Raw genomic sequence first — 18,283 nt, 5'->3', positions numbered from 1 at the left:
CACTTAGGAAGTTGCAATTATTTTTCTTGGAGGTAAAATGCGTTCATAGCAGACAGACTGATGTTTTAACTAGTTACTTGACCTTCTGTTTTCGCATTCCTGCTTCCAGTGTAACTGTCGGTTTCCTAGAGCCCGCAACATAGCGTCCCATTGAATACCTGTTCTAGCTTGGCCGTCCCACCATTAGCACGCCATGGCGCAACAGGAGCGGTCGGAGTAGTAGGAGTTTCTGGTGGCAGCTTTTGAACGGTCAGCCACGTATCGATTGAACGTTTATTGCACGTACCTCTTTTTTAAGTGATATAATGTTAAGTCTCAAGTGGGTGATTAGTCTTGATGTTTTGACCTCAATATCGGACAGTTCGCTCATAAGGAAGTTGATGTCTTCCCGTTTTGCTTGGAGCGCTTTCTCTGTGTCTTCAAGCAGCATTATGCAGCTTTCGACAACCGATACTTTGTCATGAAGAGGGACAAGGCAGAAGGCGTCAGATTTGACATGAGAAGACATCGTAAACTTATAGACTGGTAAATCCTTGTACATTGGTCGATGTTTTGTAATGTGGAATTGCGTGATTTTATACTCTTTTGCGATCTATTAATAGCCGGAGAGGAAGCACCGCAGATTACGCCCCCGGCCGAGACCGTCAAGCGGGGTGGCTGCCGGGAGGGAACATAGAATGGGCGTACGGTGCTCGGCGTCGTAACGGGCGGGGCCTACCATACAGGCCGAGTCACCAACCAAGGCCCATTTCCGCATCACATCAGCTATTTTTAAAGCCTGGTTGTTTTTAGGGGGTGAAACAACTTAACAGGCAATCGTGGTCCAGGATCCATACCACAGTGCATACAAGGCCCAGCACGAGCTTCAGATACTATTTTCTGTTGGCTCAGTCGCCCCAAAAGCAGCCACATATGTGCGAATGTGATAATATACGAAGTGGCCCTTTTTTTTAGAAGGAAACAATCCCAAATTAAAGGAATATGGACATCAATTTGTGCCGGGTGCCGGAAAAGAATAAAAGCAGACTAATGATGAATATCTCTTCTGAGTCCGCATCGCATAAGTAGTAGCGTTTATTACGGCAGGGGAAAACGAACTGCAATTTATTCAAGCAAATGTAGTGGTTATTCAGAAACTAAACAAGATTTGTGTTTCTCGCACTATCGACTAAACTTTCTAAGCCAAGACCATATGAAGCTGCTCTTCTCAGCAGGAGCCGACGTCGGCTGGCAGACTTCATCTGACGCCGGGGAGAGTGGCCCGAGACTATTGTCATTAGAATCGCCATTGGTGCTACCAAGTAGATGAGCTGCCACATCTAGGTTTGTGTCCCCTTTGAGTACCAAATTTTGTTGTGCCCGCGCAGAAACAGCATGCGATGACGCGAGGAGTGCAGCTTCTGCCAAGCAATCCAGGGGCGTGTTCTTGTCACATTGGCTGCCATGGCATGTGTTGCCTTGACGACTGTCTGCGCTATCAGATGCAGCGACTGAGCTTGTTGGAGGGTGTAGGGAGAACGTTTGGTGGCTTTCTGCAACAGAAGATGATAGCGACACGGATGGTTGACTATGTGTCGGCATGCGTAGCCGTCGCTGAAAGGTTTGGTAATTGCATTCTTCAATAATGTGCGGTAGGAGTAAGGGAACCTCCTCATTCCGAAGAAGCTCTTGAGCCAGCCCAGGTTTTGACTCATACCCTCCAATGTAACCATCTGATGTCTTCATGACAAGCGCTATGTCAACATTATAGCGCCGGAAAAGGGTATTGGCCTTGACGCATAATCCATTTTGACGATTTTTTTTGCCCACCTGAAAATTTTTGTTCACCTTTGATCGAGTGCGTCGTTTTGGGTCCATCTGTGTCCCAACGTCCCAAACATGATCAATACCTGAGACATCGCGAGAGCGAAGGTTAGGAGCCATGTTATGCCGGAGGAATAGTTAGGATAGTATGGGCTTAGTTAAATGAGAATAGTGATATTGCTCCGGAAGTTTGTACATAGAGTTGCTCGGGGACCATGCTTCCCTTTTGTATTAAGCATTACCTCAAACTGGCCGCTTGAATGGTATTGATTACGCGGCCCCGAGAGTGAGTGTACCAATGACCGGCGACCGGTAAGCGCCGTCCCACGGGGAAGTTGACACCTCTAGGGTGGGCAACAGCCATAGCCCTGAGACTTGGTTCCTATTCACCCCATCGTCGTATTTAGACCGTCTCTCTCTATTTTTAGGACATTGAATAGCCACGACTCTAAGCGCCGCCCATGCATAGCCTTCAGTTTGCTCAAGGGTCTCCGGGCGTTGCAGATGATGGGTGGCCGAGAAAAGTGGGTGGCCGGCCGAGATGGATGCGGAGTGGGGTCGCCGGAATGCCGAAGCGCCGAACAGGACTGATTATGGAGGGCATGCTTGAAAAGGAGTCTAGGGTCTGGCCTGTTCGAATATCTTTCCTCATGAGGATATGGCGCCATCGCCGTTTACCTGGTCGTTCGATGGCTGCTTGGCGACTAGCGCGGTCTTTTGTGGCAGGAACAGGACATGACCATGAGTGCCGACACCTGCCTCGCGCTCTGCTGCTGTCTCCAGCTTAAGTGAACAGGAATATCATGGTCAAGCCGGCTACCAGATGCTGGTGGACGATTCTGGCTTTCGTAGCATGTACAGCACGGTCAAGAACACGTTATGCTAGATAAATAAGATGAAGCAAGCTGCCTAATTGATAACTTCTTGACTAGGTTGCCTAGTTCCCTCTACTGAGAGAGCCAAATCGCGCGTCTCTTCATCCCTCCGTACAACCACCCAGATCGGCCTCCAAACGGCTTTGTACTTCAAACGTTCGCTTATACTTCCCTTTGCTCTCGAAATAAGCAGCTGACCGCGCAAAACTTTGCGTCTTGGTGTTTTACCGGCTGAAGCGCGTTTCTTCTCGACATGGGACAGGCTACTACCTCTAGCAACAATGGGCATGTTCTCCTCCCCTTCCTATCGGTCCGCTTTCTCCTTCGTGAAGGACGTCTTTCTGCTGATGCGACACTCCCATCTACGTCGATTGCAGGCTGAGAATAGCAAGGGTTGGCAGCCTCAGGCGTTGAATCTTATACCACAGGAGGCAAACTATTCTCTTTGGGTTCCAGGCTAATGGCCCTCAAAATTTCTTGTGGAGTCATAAGAGGTTTCAGAGCCATCAGTATCTTCTGAGTCAGAGTAGCTTGGGTAAATATCATCGATAGAACGGCAGCGCTTCGCTGCTGGTGCAACCGGGGCTGCTGATACAACGATGCGGAGCCGTTTGACTAGACTTGAGATTGCTCAGCTGTTGTATTTCGATAATCCTCATACCGGCGATAAACCCTTGCCATGTCTAAATGTATTCGGCTGGCATTTCTCATATTGGAGGGGTGTTCTGAAGACACCAAATGGGAAGAAGGAAGGGTAGTAAGATGGGCGGGCAAGGTCGAGATCCCTCAGATATGAAAGGGGACTGTTGTGTCGGTGACAGTAAATGTTCGGGGACGGCATATCTTGGTAAGTCGGCTCAGACCTAGCTCGCGGTGGCGGAATTGCACGTCAGTGGGCTGGGTAGCTTAGCTCTGCATTCAAGCTGCTTATCAAAGATCTGCCACACTGGCCATTGCATCCTTTTGGCGGTGGTATGTGCTTCTTGTTGACGCGGAAGTAAGTCTCGTAGGATATGAACGCGGCGCAGGAGACGAGGATACCCGGCGGAAGACGCCAAAGCCCCCCATTCATTTGTACGTGCATCCAAGTTTATCAATCTTAAAACCACAGACGACTTCGCATGCGAAATACCGGGCCTGGATCAAGACTCAGGCAGAAAACCTGGCAAGAGCTTGAGGAACATCTAGCAGGTGTCGAGACAATAGGTAGGTCGATGCGGCTCTACGACGATGATCTCCCCACCGAACACGAGCTGGTAGGGAGCATGCGCGACCGCATGGAAAACTCCATGACTTGGAACTGTATATGTAGGCTGGTTGCCTCAAGTCAAGCTCCTTCTCGATGCTGGTCGTGACTTGACAGTCTGTGATAGCTAAGTCACCCTGCTCCGCGAGGTACGAGACGGGCAAGTGCGATATGAGCGGGCGGTCGTGTCGCGACGCGTTGGGGACGTCGCTCTATGTCACGCTGAAGGCTCCAGATGGAGAGCTGAGGACGATGAGTTGTTAGCTTAATATCGCCGCGGCGGAGAGGGCAGCGGCAAGCACCCTCTACGCGAACTCTGAGTTGCTAGACAGGCTGGCCCGTGAAGTGACGCGACCAAAGGCAGGTTCGACACGACACGAATTATGACGTTCGACGCCGCACAACTACTGGACCCTGTGCTGCAGAGATGGGACTTGGCGGGAGCGGCGGCATAATGGCGCGCGAGAACGATATTTATTGGGTGAGAAAGGCCCAGGCGAGACAGACGACAACCCGAGTTGTGAAAAGGGTGGCTTCACACGATTGGCGATCATGCATTCCTGGCCGAGGGAGGCAATTTCCTAAGGTCACATTTTTGTGGCGGCTGAACTCGACAGAAAAGTGATAAATCATCCCAATCCCATAAGGCCGACTGGCAGAATAATGACCGCGGACGGTTGCGTTCGCCGGGTCGGGTTGCCAGAACCCGTCCAATAAGGGAGAAATGCTGGGAGACCGGCAGCTCGAGGCTCAGGATGCGGGTCAATTTTGGCCAACAGTTGATCTGGCCCACGTAGCTTTGCGAGCCGAGCCTTGATACTCCGTTTGCTGGCAGACTGCATGATATTCCACATCTCCATCTGGTTGGCTAAGAACAGAAATGGCCGTCACCCCGCATAGATACAGTGGCGGGGTGGTGTCCCCTCCCAGCCATGCGACTTTGCCTTACTCTGTCGATACCCTCACATCAAGTTTGGAGGCTGCGGCGACAGGTCGATCGTTAACCTCCGCACTTATTTCCAACAATACATTAAAATATTTCTATAACTAGCTTCACTTCTTCATTATGCGATATCCAGTATCTCTTCTTGGACAAGACCTTTCTGGCATGCTCGAGACGCTTCGCCATTCATAAATCCTTCTATGTATGACTCCCCCACGAAAGTCCACTCTGATCCTCGGCGTCTGATGATGTATGGCACACCACCACCTAGGATAACCGCAACACAGTCACCCACTCGCGTATCGGACGGGCCGATGCCAATGTTCCCCGTCGAAGTTACTAAGAAGCATCTGTTGAAACAATAGGTACACGCCAAAACCGCGTACTTCTCGGGTTCTCCCCCAACGGACAGGCCCTGTAGGAGATTCAAAGCCTTCGCCTTGTCGTCTTTGGCTAATGGTAACGCCAACTGTGGCTCATCGACGGCTAGGAGACGAAGCAGATATGCCAGGCCGTCTTTGAAGCTCTGATCCCACACCTGTCCGATGAGGCCATGCTGTTCGGCGGTCGTGGCCTTGATGAAGCGAGCTACCCAGACAGTCGCATCTGCTCCCTTTAGGGTTGAAATCGATGCGTCCCATACAGCTATGATCCTCGACTCAATCAGCGCTCCAAACTCTTCCCTCGACATTTCGTTCTGGTTGAAAGGAAGGGCTTGAGTAACTTCTCCTAATTTGATGCCGCTCACTCGTATCACCGAGCTATTCTCGATACCATACAGCTTCAGCCCAGCGCCGGCGGACGCAGTATACTGTTGAGGAAATCCTAGATAAGCAGGTTCCTTGGAGTCCGAGTAGTGGATCCACGATAGGCTTGTTCGAATCTCCCTGTTGAACACCCGAAAGTCACTCCAGTCAGGAGTCCACGATGGCAAGCCTGTGAAGTCATGTAATCGCTGTCTCCTCGTCAGACTGCCGGGCGTCCCATGTGCACGGGTCAGAAGGGCGAGTGATCTACTGTTCTCTATCAGGAAGCGCGCAACTTTCCGGTAGGTTTGCGACACGTCAACGCTGTAGTCAGGGCGCAAGGCTTCAGGGGGCTCTGAAGAATCCTGGCATTCTGCTGCCAACCCCAGCAAGCCGTAAATCTTGTCTCTCTGATCCGTAGCATGAAATTTGATCTGCGTTATGGATATCAAGGCGCTCAAAGGCCACCTTGTCTGTGATTGTCGAAGACTGCACATCGTGAGTACGTTCCGCAATTTTTCCGGAACTTGTGGTAGCCTCATGTATCCGTTTTGTCGCAACCAGGCGACTGCCAATTCGAGGCGGTGCCATGGATAGAGATGTGGTCCGTGAATGATGACGGGAGCTTGCGGAGATAGAACCACTTCCTGAACGACCCAAATCCTGGAGAACCAGTTCAGCTCCATCAATTGCCTCATATGGTTCCAGAGCTGATGGTTCCACGGCGGAAGCCGAGAAGCAACGTGGGAAGACTCTGAATAAATCTTCACCGGAATGTCGCTGAAAGTTTTTGCGTCAGGATGCAGAGATTGAAGGACGCCGTAGATCTGATCTACCAGCCGCCACACGGCACAGCTTGACATGTGGTCCGGTCCAAGCCAGACTAACGTCCTGATGGACCGGGAGTAGATTGTTCTCATCAGGGTCACCTGTGACGATCGCTCTGTAATATCAGCTTGGTCGATACAAAGACGGTCGATCCACATGTACCTAATCGGAGGACTCAGGCTGCAATGCCCAGCACCAAGCTCTCGGAACCTTCTAATCCCAGCTGCCAAGTCTGGTGTTACATATAGCACATGGCCGTCAATTCGAATTGTTTCATTTTGGAGTTGCGTTCCCCAGGAATGACTAAGAGCATAGTAACGGGGTGCTGCCTCGAGAGATACTGCCTCGAGCGATCCTTCATCTGGTGCCGAAGTGTCGCAGTTAATGCGGAAAAGACGAATGTATCCTGGTAATAGCGGAGTGTACGGCAGACATTCCATGAGATCCCTATTTCCAACCTAACTTATCAATGCCAAATCAACGGATAAAGAGAGATTTGTTAATGTATGTGTGCAAGGTTGTGATAATAGTGGCCGTACTCTACCGAGTGTTGTTATGTTGCGAAAGATCGCGGACCGCTGATTTGAATGGGCATGTGGAAAGAAGAGAACCTTTTATTGGGGGCACGAGGCTTTGACGATGTTTCTCAATTGTCGCCCGGCCATCATTCTCTCACGACTGGTTTTGCCTGGTTGCAAGAGACTATGTACTGGCCAAAAGTGTACAAAATGCCAGAGCCTTTGTGAATCATCATCTGCAACTGGTTAGCCTTTACACGGCAAGTACAAATTGGCGAGGCAGAAATGGGGATGACGACTGATGCTGAGCAACTGACACCGAACCGCGATGAAAGGCGTGGTGGGATGACTAGAACATTCGGCGAATCGACCCTCACAACCAGTGCCCAAAAGTATCACACTGCAGGCAGCTGGCGATTCCAATGGCACTCTGCATGAGCTGCATCCAGTCATTTGTCAGGACTGCAGCAGATGACTGTCCATAATGTGAGGTGTCAGATTCTAGGAATCACTTGCGCGCAGACTGGATTGACGCGACCACTCTTGGTTTATCTTTCACAGCCTTGATCCCCTACTTCCCCGCCCTGTTTTCCGCTCACACAAAATCCTCCCTTTCTTTGGTCCTTCAGACTCAATGAAGTGTAATAATTCCTTGTGGAAACCACCATCTCCCTCGGCAAGTCACCAACCTCAAATAGCGAGATTACGACTGCAGTATTAGATCCAAATCCACCAAATCATGGTCAGGGACGGGCCTTCGGCGACAGAGTCGACGCCTGTCGCCAGCAGCTCAGACACTAAATCTCCACCCCGAACCCTCGGACTAGTTCAAGTATACCCGGATCCTGAACATATCACCGCGACGGATCAAAAGGTTGAGTAAGTTAGCCAAGTATTTCAAGATGTTCTACGCTGCTCATTACAGCAGCATCATAGCAATGCACGGACTGGACGCGAAATCGCCAGATACATGGATCGCGTGGAAGGAAGACGGCAATCCAGCTTCTGGTGATGTCCACTGGCTGAGAGATGACGATATGTTGCCTCGGTCTATGCCCAACTCGCGCATCTTGACATATGACTGGAACGCAAACTACGCCGCCGATGCTTCCAGTGATAAGTTTCTCGGCCATGCAGATGCGCTCCTTGATCGCATCTACGTAGATCGGGAGGACACGGTAAGGCCAGGTCCACAGTTACGAAGTTGCACCAAGTCTTACTATTTCATCAGGGCCGACTAGAGCATCCTATAATATTTGTTGCCTCCTGTTTCGGCGGGTTGCTCTTGGCTCAGGTTCGAGGTGGCTTTCTCTTTGCTTGATGTCTCTCCGACACATATTCCTTTAATCTTTACCCTTATTGCCCTTCTCCCTTGGATTTCTGACCTTAGAATTAACAGGATTGCACAACAGGCTCTTATTCGATCAGCTGATCAGTTTCACCCTCGTGGCAAAAATTACCGTCAAATCCTAGACTGCACAATTGGTGTAGTATTCCTCGGCACACCTTTCCGAGGTAGCTGGGAATTCGGGTACACGACTGCAGACGTGCGGGTCTCTGCTGCCATCGCAACAGAGACCGAATTTACCAGAGAATTAATAGAATATCTGAAACAGGGGACACCGGAATTGCCTGGTCCGCTAGACCAGCTTGTGCAAAGGTTCAGTGAGATGATCCATCACCGCGACTTCAATTTCGACAAAGTGTGCTTCTACGAAACTCGCCGCACGGATTTTTCAGCGAAAATAAAGAAAATGACATTGCCTGAAAGTTACACCAAGAATCTCGATACAAAAGGCCGTGGAATTGTACGTATGGACTTTCGTGACCTAATCTGTTCAATTGTTGTAGGCTTGCTCTGGTTAATGATAAGATGAACAGGTTGTCACCAAAGACTCTGCCTGCCTTCAAGGCGTAGAAGGGGTAGCTTTGGATGTCAGGCACAACATGCTGCACAAGTTCAATTCTCCTAAAAATGACGGCTACCGACGCTTGGTATCGAGACTCAAGGGGTTTTCTGAACGGCCCCCTAAGGTGAGGCTGTCCAAAGAAGAACAAAAGTGCCACCAGTTGTTCCGTCTCACAAGTGGCAGCCATGACGCCACGTACGAGTGGTATAAAGGCCGAGTGGAAGAGAAGGTTGAAGACACGTGCCTTTGGTTCCTCAACCATGAGCACTTCCAGGTTTGGTTGAAACAACAGTCCGGCCCCCTGCTAGTCACCGCGGATCCCGGCTGCGGAAAGTCGGTGTTGGCGAAATACCTGATCGACCACGTCCTCCTACGATCGGCACCGTCGACAGCCATCTGCTACTTCTTCTTCAAAGACCAAGACCAGAACACGGTGCGGCAAGCGCTTTGCGCACTGCTTCACCAGCTTTTCGACCACAAGCCGTCTTTGATCAAACATGCCATGTCACAGTATAGCAAGGATGGGCAAGGGTTGATCAACTCTACCGAATCGCTCTGGAAGGTTCTACGAAACGCTATAGAAGATCCCCAGACAGGACCTGTAATCATTGTCCTTGATGCCCTGGACGAATGTTCAGAAGCAGAGTTTCCGGTCCTTATGCGGAATGTGGAGCGCCACTTTCGCAACGACAAGTCGGGCCCTCGCAAGTTGAAGTATCTTCTAACGTGCCGCCCATATGAGCAGATTGTGTCCAAGTTCCGAGGCCTGCTAAAGGCTTTTCCAAATATCCATATACCAGGAGAGGAAGAGTCGGAAACCATTAGTCAGGAGGTGAATCGCGTCATTACGCACCGGGCTAATCAGCTATCGACGAAGAAGGGCCTCTCAGACCAAATCAAGTGTCACTTGGAGGCAAAGCTACGAGAGAAAACCCATCGCACTTATCTTTGGGTATATCTTATGTTCGATTACCTAGAGAAAGAAGACTTCAAAAAGACAAAGAAGGGGGTAGATGAGTCAACGATTGCAACACTTCCGGGGAGTGTCAATCAGGCATATGAGCAAATTCTTAACAAGTCTAAGGATCACCCGATGGTTCGGAAAGTCCTGAGTATTATCCTGGTCGCGAGTCGGCCGCTGACAATATCGGAAATGAACGTTGCTGTGAATGTAGACGACAATTCACATTCCATTCGTGACCTCGACCTCGAGAATGAAGATGATTTCAAATTGCGTCTCAGGTCTTTATGCGGATTATTCGTCTCAATTCATCATGGCAAGATTTATTTCCTTCATCAAACCGCCCGTGAGTTTCTCCTTGCAGATTTAGCATCGCCTACAACCGTTCCATCAGGGCTACACTGGCATCATTCCATCACTACTCGCCATGCACATGCTGTTCTTGCGGGGCTCTGCGTGCGCTATCTGAACTTCTTTAACTCCGACGTTACCCCTCCAACAGATGCAATTACGAAGGCCGATCCCTCCGACGATACTCACGCCTTCTTAGATTACTCGGCCAAAAGCTGGGGCGCTCACTTCCGCGAGGCCGAGATCATTGGTGACGCTTCAATTGTCCCTTTCGCTTTGAGAATATGTGATCCGGGTTCGAAGAGTTACTCAACTTGGTTTTCAATTTATTGGGAGACCACACATATGGAGAATACAGAGTTTACGGATCTTATTGTAGCCTCATATTTTGGGCATAATGCCACCACCAAGCTATTGCTAGACAAGGGCGCCGAGGTTAACTTAAAGGACAGTAAGTATGATCGGACGCCGCTCTCGTGGGCTGCTATCAATGGTCGTGAAGCCATTGTCAAGCTATTACTAGACAAGGGCGCCGAGGTCGACTCGAAGGACAGCAAGTATGGTCAGACACCGCTCTCATGGGCTGCCGAGAATGGCTATGAAGCTATTATTAAGCTATTATTAGATAAGGGCGCTGAGGTTGACTCGAAGGACAGCAAGTTTAATCGGACGCCACTCTCGTGGGCTGCTATGAACGGTCGTGAAGCTATTGTTAAGCTATTACTATATAAGGGCGCCGAGGTTGACTCGAAAGACAGCAAATATAATCGGACGCCGCTCTTGTGGGCTACTATCAATGGTCGTGAAGCCATTGTCAAGCTATTACTAGACAAGGGCGCCGAGGTTAACTTAAAGGACAGTAAGTATGATCGGACGCCGCTCTCGTGGGCTGCTATCAATGGTCGTGAAGCCATTGTCAAGCTATTACTAGATAAGGGCGCCGAGGTTAACTGGTGGGACAGCGAATATGGTTGGACGCCGCTCTGGTGGGCCGCCAGGAATAGTCATGAAGCTGTTGTCAAACTACTACTAGATAAGGGCGCTGAGGTTAACTTAAAGGACAGTAAGTATGGCCGGACGCCGCTCTCGTGGGCTGCCCAGAATAGCCATGAAGCTATCGTCAAGCTATTACTAGATAAGGGCGCTGAGTTCGACTCGAAGGACAGCACTTTTGATCAGACGCCGCTCTGGTACGCCGTCAGGAATAATCATAAAGCTATCGTCAAGCTATTATTAGACAAGGGCGTCGAGGTTAACTCGAAGGACAGCGAGTATGGTTGGACGCCGCTCTGGTGGGCCGCCAGGAATAATTATGAAGCTATTATTAAGCTATTATTAGATAAGGGCGCCGAGGTTAACATGAAGGACAGCAAGTATAATCGGACGCCGCTCTTGTGGGCTGTTATAAATGATTGTGAAGCCATTGTCAAGCTATTACTAGATAAGGGCGCCGAGGTTAACTGGAGGGACAGCGAATATGGTTGGACGCCGCTCTGGTGGGCTGCTAGGAATGGTCATGAAGCCATTATCAAGCTATTACTAGACCACGGCGCCTAGGTCGACTCGATGAGTAGTCCTAGTCAGACGCCCTCATGATGAGCTACGGAGATTCGGCATGATCAAGTTGATCGATTGCTTCAAGCCATAGGGGCAGCCGGATTCAGGATACCGCGAATAAACAACGCACACCTTGTGATTGAGCTAATTAACGCTTGCGCGTCGAGGCCGTCGCTGTGTTCGAGCGCTTGAAAAAGTTACGCTCCTATTGTTCCCATTACCTTCCTTGGAGATAATTATGTCGGAGTATTGGGCTACGCTTGAGACAGACAATCCGTCTCATGAACTGTCCACATGCAATATAGCTTGTTTCATGTTGTGCCACTGGTATACGTGCAACCGCCAGAAAGTACATTGTTGTTATGATGTTACTTCTAAAGACATCACGGTTCTAGATTTGCAAGGCGCCTAGGACAAGAACTACTCAATTGAGGCAGACATGCCTCTCTGGGCCGTAGAGGACGCTTGCTTGTAAATTTCCGAGATAGCACGCATATGGGGAATTGTTGGGTCTAGGTACCAAGAACGTGTCCACGATATACTTAGCTTGGACCGTTCCAGCAACCGCAGGGGAAACCGTCCGAGAGGACAAGGTCAAAAACCAGACCGACTCACATGCAATGGCGCAGGCAGTAGGGGAGTATGCCGAACGGTAAAGCGATAGGTGGGCCATCTTCAAGCCTTTTTGTTTTGAGACACGGAAGAACACCCCTCGCACTTTATCACGATTCAACTAGACCAGGCAAAAGGGAAATGCCACACTTCCACTAGTGCCTTCTATAATTAACCTTATATACCTCTTAGTTGTAGTATGCCTTCTATTTTACCCGTTGACACACTTATCTTTGCTTGTACCTTGTGTTCGATTACCTAGAGAAACAAGACTTCAAAAAGACAAAGAAGGGGGTAGATGAGTCGACCATTGAAACACAGGATTTCAAAACTCCGTCGTGGTCGTCTGTGTAATTTTTGAACTCTTTCTTCTAGACATGACTGCCCAAGCCAGCTGGACAACTATCGTCAGCACTACCGTGATTACGACATACATCCAGGCCCATGCGGACACCCGTGGTTTCTCCGAGTCTAAGAAATTGAAAAAGGTCATCGAAAAGAATGACTTTAGTCATTGTCAGTAAACACGTTCGTATTTTAAAATTTTTGGCTTGGTAACTTACAGCTGTAAAGGTGGCAGGAAGGAATAGCATCGTGACCGCAGCAATCACCTGCATTGCTGCGCTGTCTTGTGCAGCTGCGAGCGCCACTGCCCGAGAGTCTCTTGCTATTTGGATCATCAGCTCGTTGTCTTGCCGACCGAGCTCTGCAAGTGACCTCATGGCCCCGTTCTCCTTATGGCTTTGCTCAGCGATTTCGCGAGACGACTGAGCAATTTCTATATTTGTTGAGCTATCCTGGGACGCAATGAGGCAATAGACCTGCACTAATTAGCTTGCGGCTCTCTGAGTGGGCCATGTTTCATACAGTTTGGCTTTGCGCTGTAGCTCGCTCTGACAAATAGCCGCAATTCGCTGCGACCCCTAGAAACCAATTATCTATATGCTGGAGTTTGTAAACAAGTTCTTGTTGGCCGTTATCCACAACCAATAAGTTAGTACTTCGAATCATCTGCTGCACAAGATGCCTTCCAGTCTCTGCCTGCATCTTGATGAAGGCAAACCGAGCGAGAAAGCTGCTAAGTTCACGAGTAATTGAGATCAAATCCAGACTCTTCCAATCTAAAGCGTTGTCACCCCTTTTCTCATGCGGATAGTTGAACTGTCTCATCCCAGTCGTGGTCTCAATAGTATGGATGTGCCTCCTACAATTTTTAATGGTCATGCTGAGGCTATGAGCTTGCAGCTCCATGGCTATGGTGGGAATCAGCATTGGCCCCTGTATTCGGGGTAGCATTGACTCGACATATTCGAACAGATCTAGCAGTGTCGATGATTCCACTCCAAGTATCAGGACACGAGTTTTGAGGGTCTTAACATTGTGATTCATCGCTATCGAGAATGCAGAGTATGCCCCGTTCTGCTGAATAACGTATTCTGGATTGTTATTAAGTAGCTTTCTTGACGCAGGAAATGTAATAGTTTACGAACGTATACTTTCGCATGTTGAAACATCCTCTGTCCTGCTGGCCGGAACTGTGTCGGCATAAATTGCCAGACCGGCATTCAGGGCAGTTAAGAATGATGCGGGCAGGTCAAAGACTTGCATCGTATGCTGAAACAATGTTCTGGAGACTGGGAGAGGTAGTTTTCCATTACGTTCGTTCGTGCGATTCGTGAATGCCCTATCGTTTTATTACCCATGTTCCACTAAGATTCATAGACCAGTACAAATACCTACAATATACACATATTTGACTGTATATTAGTACAGGAAACAATTAGTGGAAGATTTTTATAATGTTGACTGAGCAGAGAGTGTGCCTTATCGATATCGCCAAGAAAGCTATACACGTCTTTTTCGGAGTCAAACGTGAATCTCTTCGGTGGGGAAGGAACTGAGCTCGTCGGGTTTGGAGGGCCAACTGTTGCACGCTGGCGGAAAATAGCATGATTAGATCAGCGAGCTATTTCCTGGGGTGAGTTTGCTACTATCTGCGAACCTGAATGGTTGAAGAAAAGGCCAGGCATTGGTTAAACTCGCCAAAGAGCTCTGGTTCCTCACTCAGAGAGGAAGAAAGCCATTCACACCCCGACATCGCGGAAGATGTGACGTGGTGTCACCCGAAGAGAAACGACGTGGAGGTAAGGGCTCAGTCCCGGTAGACAAACAAAGTTAGAGCCAGAGCAAAACTTTACTAAATATTCAGCAGCTTAAAAATGCATTCGAATAAAAGCTGGTGTATTTGAAGGTTTTAGGTTTCAGTTGGGCATCAGAGCTGGCAGGTCGTGTCAGGCAGCGAATGCGTGTGGCTATGTCGATTGAGAAGCGGGGTCGACAAAGTGAGGCTGCGTCGCAGCTCTTATTACCACTCAATGGCCTTGTTCCTGTATTTTTCTTGCACATTCAGAAATTCGCCTTCAGATTTACCGCTCCCTGAAAATCTGCATTTACACAGTGACGAGGACCACTCCACGTAGACGAAACAAAATGGACAGCGGTGGTCAATCCACAGCTTCGGCTCCTGGGATCAGGGTCTTGGTTGAGCCTGCAGAACAAGATCTAGGTAGTCCTAACAAGAATGATGACGGAATTGAGTATGTGCTCTCATCCTGGACTAGTCATACATTGTTGACGCTTTGCAGTATCGTCGCAATTCACGGAATTGGAGCCGACCCGGACAAAACTTGGACTGGGCGGGGGCCAGCCGGGGAACGAGTCAGTTGGCTCTCGGATTCTGAAATGCTCCCTAAGGCGGTACCTACTGCCCGGATTATGCGTTTTGGATATGAATCCGCCTGGTACGGTACTGGACTGGACGAGCCCAAGAAAACACACGTGTTTGACGTAGCTGAAATGTTGCTCAAACAGCTGGAACTCCATCGCCAGGTGAGCCAGAAATCTATGACCGCCTGCCCATTGCGCTAAGGAGTAAATAGGGTATTACTCGGCCGATAATATTTATCGCACATAGTTACGGTGGCCTTGTGCTTATGCAGGCTCTTAGACGCTCTTTCGACAATCCTGATAAGTGGAGGCACCTATTCCGGTTTACGGCTGGTGCCATATTTTTTGGAACACCATTTCGAGGACGGAGAGGCCTTACGCTAGTGCAAATTGTTGAGGCAGTTGCACAACATAATCCGGACCTTCAAATCTATCCAGAAACGATGGCGCTGTCTGTTGAAGAGAATCCCTATCTTCAGAATATAGTCTATCAGTTTACAGAAACACGTCGCGGCGATCATCCGATACCACTTTGGTGTTTCTACGAGACTAAGCCAAGTCCGATAGGCAAGACACTGCTAAATAGTGCTATAAAAGATGTAAGTCAATTGTCGTAGCTGTTTGGCAGCGGGCATATTAATCGTATTGCAGGGGTACCTCATACCAGCGGAATCAGCATGCTTAGATCCATCCAAGAGCATAGAACGGCATCCTCTGGAACGTCATCATTATAATCTACAGAAATTCTCCGGCCCCTCAGATCCAGGGTATCTAGTTGCCATGAAAGCAATCGTGGACCTAGCTACAAGAGCACCTAACTACCTTCGAGAATGTTGTATTGGTAAGTCGATTTTGCTGCCACACTATGCTGATAAGCGTGCGGGCTGAACGAGTTCTACATCCAGATACGACGCGTGCTAGAGTGTGGTATGGCACCATTAGCTCAGGAAAATTCACTAACTCAATATAAGATAGGACGCAGAAATCTTGCTATCATATTGAACTTGCCAAGAACAATCAATTTACCGGTCGCAACTCTATATTAAAGGCGATTGAGCAGAAGTTCTTCGGCAAGGACCAAAGCCAAAGGATTGCGCTTGCAGGACTCGGCGGAGTAGGCAAAACTCAAATAGCTTTGCATTTTGTCTATCAATTAAAGGAAAAGCGACCGGATTATTCGATCTTTTGGGTGCCACTTCTGGGTCATGAGAGCGTGGAGCGGGCTTACAGAGAAATTGCCAAAAAGCTTCGTTTGCAGAAGAGCAGTGACAACGAGGATATTAAAGACCTGGTTTACCAATATCTCAGCTTGTGCAAAGCTGATAAATGGCTCTTCATTTTGGACAACGCTGACGATCAAGAGCTTATGTTCGGATCCGCCCACAAGCCAGGCTTAGAAGAGTATTTGCCTAAGAATGAAAACGGCATAATCTTATTGACGACCCGATCTAGGCAAGTCGCGGTCGAGTTCGCACGAGCTGATGTGATCGACATCGAACAAATGAATCAAGAAGAAGCGGCGAATCTCTTTAAGAAATCTTTAGTTCAAGATCAGCTGCCTCTGGACGAAGCACTTGTCACCGAGCTGCTAACCTATCTAACATTTCTCCCGTTGGCTATCACGCAGGCTGCAGCATATCTAAACGTGACCATGGCGCCTATTCAAACTTATTTGGGGCTCTTGCGAGGTGCTGAGAAGGACGTTACCAGATTGTTGGGTAGAGAATTCAAAGACAGCACCCGGTACAGGGGTTCCCGAAACGCCGTAGGAACAACATGGCTAGTGACATTCGACCAAATCGAAAAGTCAGACCAGGCCGCGGTCAGACTGTTGTCATTTATATCATGCATTGAGCCGAAATCCATTCCACGATCGATGTTGCTCAATATGGAACCTGAGGAGATGGAGTGGGCGGTTGGCATGCTTTGCAGCTACTCGTTTCTGGTTCGTCGGGGAGATAGTAGCATGTTTGACATGCACAGTCTTGTACACATGGCGACGCGAGAATGGGTCAAGAGGCAGGGCCGGAGGGAGCAGGTGGTGAACGACGCGATATGTCATCTTGCAAGGATCTTCCCTACAAACAACCGTGCTGACCATGAGTTGAGGAGAGAGTACTTACCACATGTGACGCGGTCTCTTTATCAAAATGATGGGCAAAGGACAGATGATGCCTACTATCTGTTTGGGAAAGTTGGAGATTGCTTCTACAACGACAGACGATTTAAAGAAGCGACGAAGTGTTACGAGGCCGTGTGTCGGTGGAAACAAGACCATCTTTCCAAAGACGACCATAATCGACTAGTATCAGAGCACAAGCTTGCAAGCGCATACCTCAGTGACCGACGCATTAAGGATGCGATTGAGATATTCGAGCATGTGGTGGTAGTTCAAAAGGAGACATTGGATGAGAAGGACCATTTTCGACTAGTATTAGAGCATGAACTTGCAAGGGCATACCTCGATGACCGACGCATTAAGGATGCGATTGAGATATTCGAGCGTGTGGTAGCAGTTCGAAAGGAGACGCGGGATGAGAAGGACCATTCTCGACTAGCATCAGAGAACGCCCTTGCGTGCGCTTCCCTTAATGACGGACGCATTAAGGATGCGATTGAGATATTCGAGCGTGTGGTGGCAGTTAAGAAGGAGACGTTAGATGAGAAGGACCATGATCGACTAGCATCAGAGCATGAACTTGCAAGGGCATACCTTAATGACCGACGCGTTAAGGATGCGATTGAGATATTCGAGCATGTGGTGGCAGTTGAGAAGGAGACGTTAGATGAGAAGGACCATGATCGACTATCATTAGAGCATGAACTTGCAAGGGCATACCTCAATAACCGACGCGTTAAGGATGTGATTGAGATATTCGAGCATGTGGTGGCAGTTGAGAAGGAGACGTTAGATGAGAAGGACCATGATCGACTATCATTAGAGCATGAACTTGCAAGGGCATACCTCGATGACCGACGCATTAAGGATGCGATTGAGATATTCGAGCATGTGGTGGCAGTTGAGAAGGAGACGTTAGATGAGAAGGACCATTCTCGACTAGCATCAGAGAACGCCCTTGCGTGCGCTTCCCTTAATGACGGACGCATGACGCATTAAGGATGCGATTGAGATATTCGAGCGTGTGGTGGCAGTTCGGAAGGAGACATTGGATAAGAAGGACTATGATCGACTAACGTCAGAGCAT

The 18,283-nt window shown here is 49.0% G+C and overlaps 3 protein-coding genes across 3 annotated transcripts; 2 read left to right on the top strand and 1 right to left on the bottom strand.

Moving 5' to 3' along the window:
- Nucleotides 1-4,988: 4,988 nt before the first annotated feature.
- MAA_08025 (heterokaryon incompatibility protein) lies at nucleotides 4,989-6,476 on the bottom strand (the record flags this gene model as incomplete). The annotated part of the gene is made up of 1 exon (XM_007826023.2): nucleotides 4,989-6,476. One exon carries the CDS (start codon nucleotides 6,474-6,476, stop codon nucleotides 4,989-4,991), a length of 1,488 nt encoding a protein of 495 aa, XP_007824214.2.
- Nucleotides 6,477-7,698: 1,222 nt separating this feature from the next.
- Nucleotides 7,699-11,738, top strand: MAA_08026 (ankyrin repeat domain-containing protein; the record flags this gene model as incomplete). Its single annotated transcript, XM_007826024.1, has 5 exons — nucleotides 7,699-7,838; nucleotides 7,885-8,137; nucleotides 8,191-8,253; nucleotides 8,372-8,767; nucleotides 8,841-11,738. 5 exons carry the CDS (start codon nucleotides 7,699-7,701, stop codon nucleotides 11,736-11,738), a joined length of 3,750 nt encoding a protein of 1,249 aa, XP_007824215.1.
- A 3,102-nt stretch (nucleotides 11,739-14,840) lies between these two features.
- MAA_11165 (srpk) lies at nucleotides 14,841-18,195 on the top strand (the record flags this gene model as incomplete). Its single annotated transcript, XM_011413131.1, has 5 exons — nucleotides 14,841-14,947; nucleotides 14,996-15,239; nucleotides 15,290-15,676; nucleotides 15,729-15,918; nucleotides 16,049-18,195. The coding sequence occupies 5 exons, from the start codon at nucleotides 14,841-14,843 to the stop codon at nucleotides 18,193-18,195; spliced, it is 3,075 nt and encodes a 1,024-aa protein (XP_011411433.1).
- Between the last annotated feature and the right edge of the window lie 88 nt (nucleotides 18,196-18,283).

This window comes from Metarhizium robertsii (genome assembly GCF_000187425.2).
Source record: "Metarhizium robertsii ARSEF 23 chromosome Unknown MAA_Scf_4, whole genome shotgun sequence".
In the NCBI taxonomy this organism is placed as follows: Eukaryota; Fungi; Ascomycota; class Sordariomycetes; order Hypocreales; family Clavicipitaceae; genus Metarhizium; species Metarhizium robertsii.
Note: the sequence above shows the minus strand (reverse complement) of the source record. Positions and strands in the feature narration are given on the sequence as shown.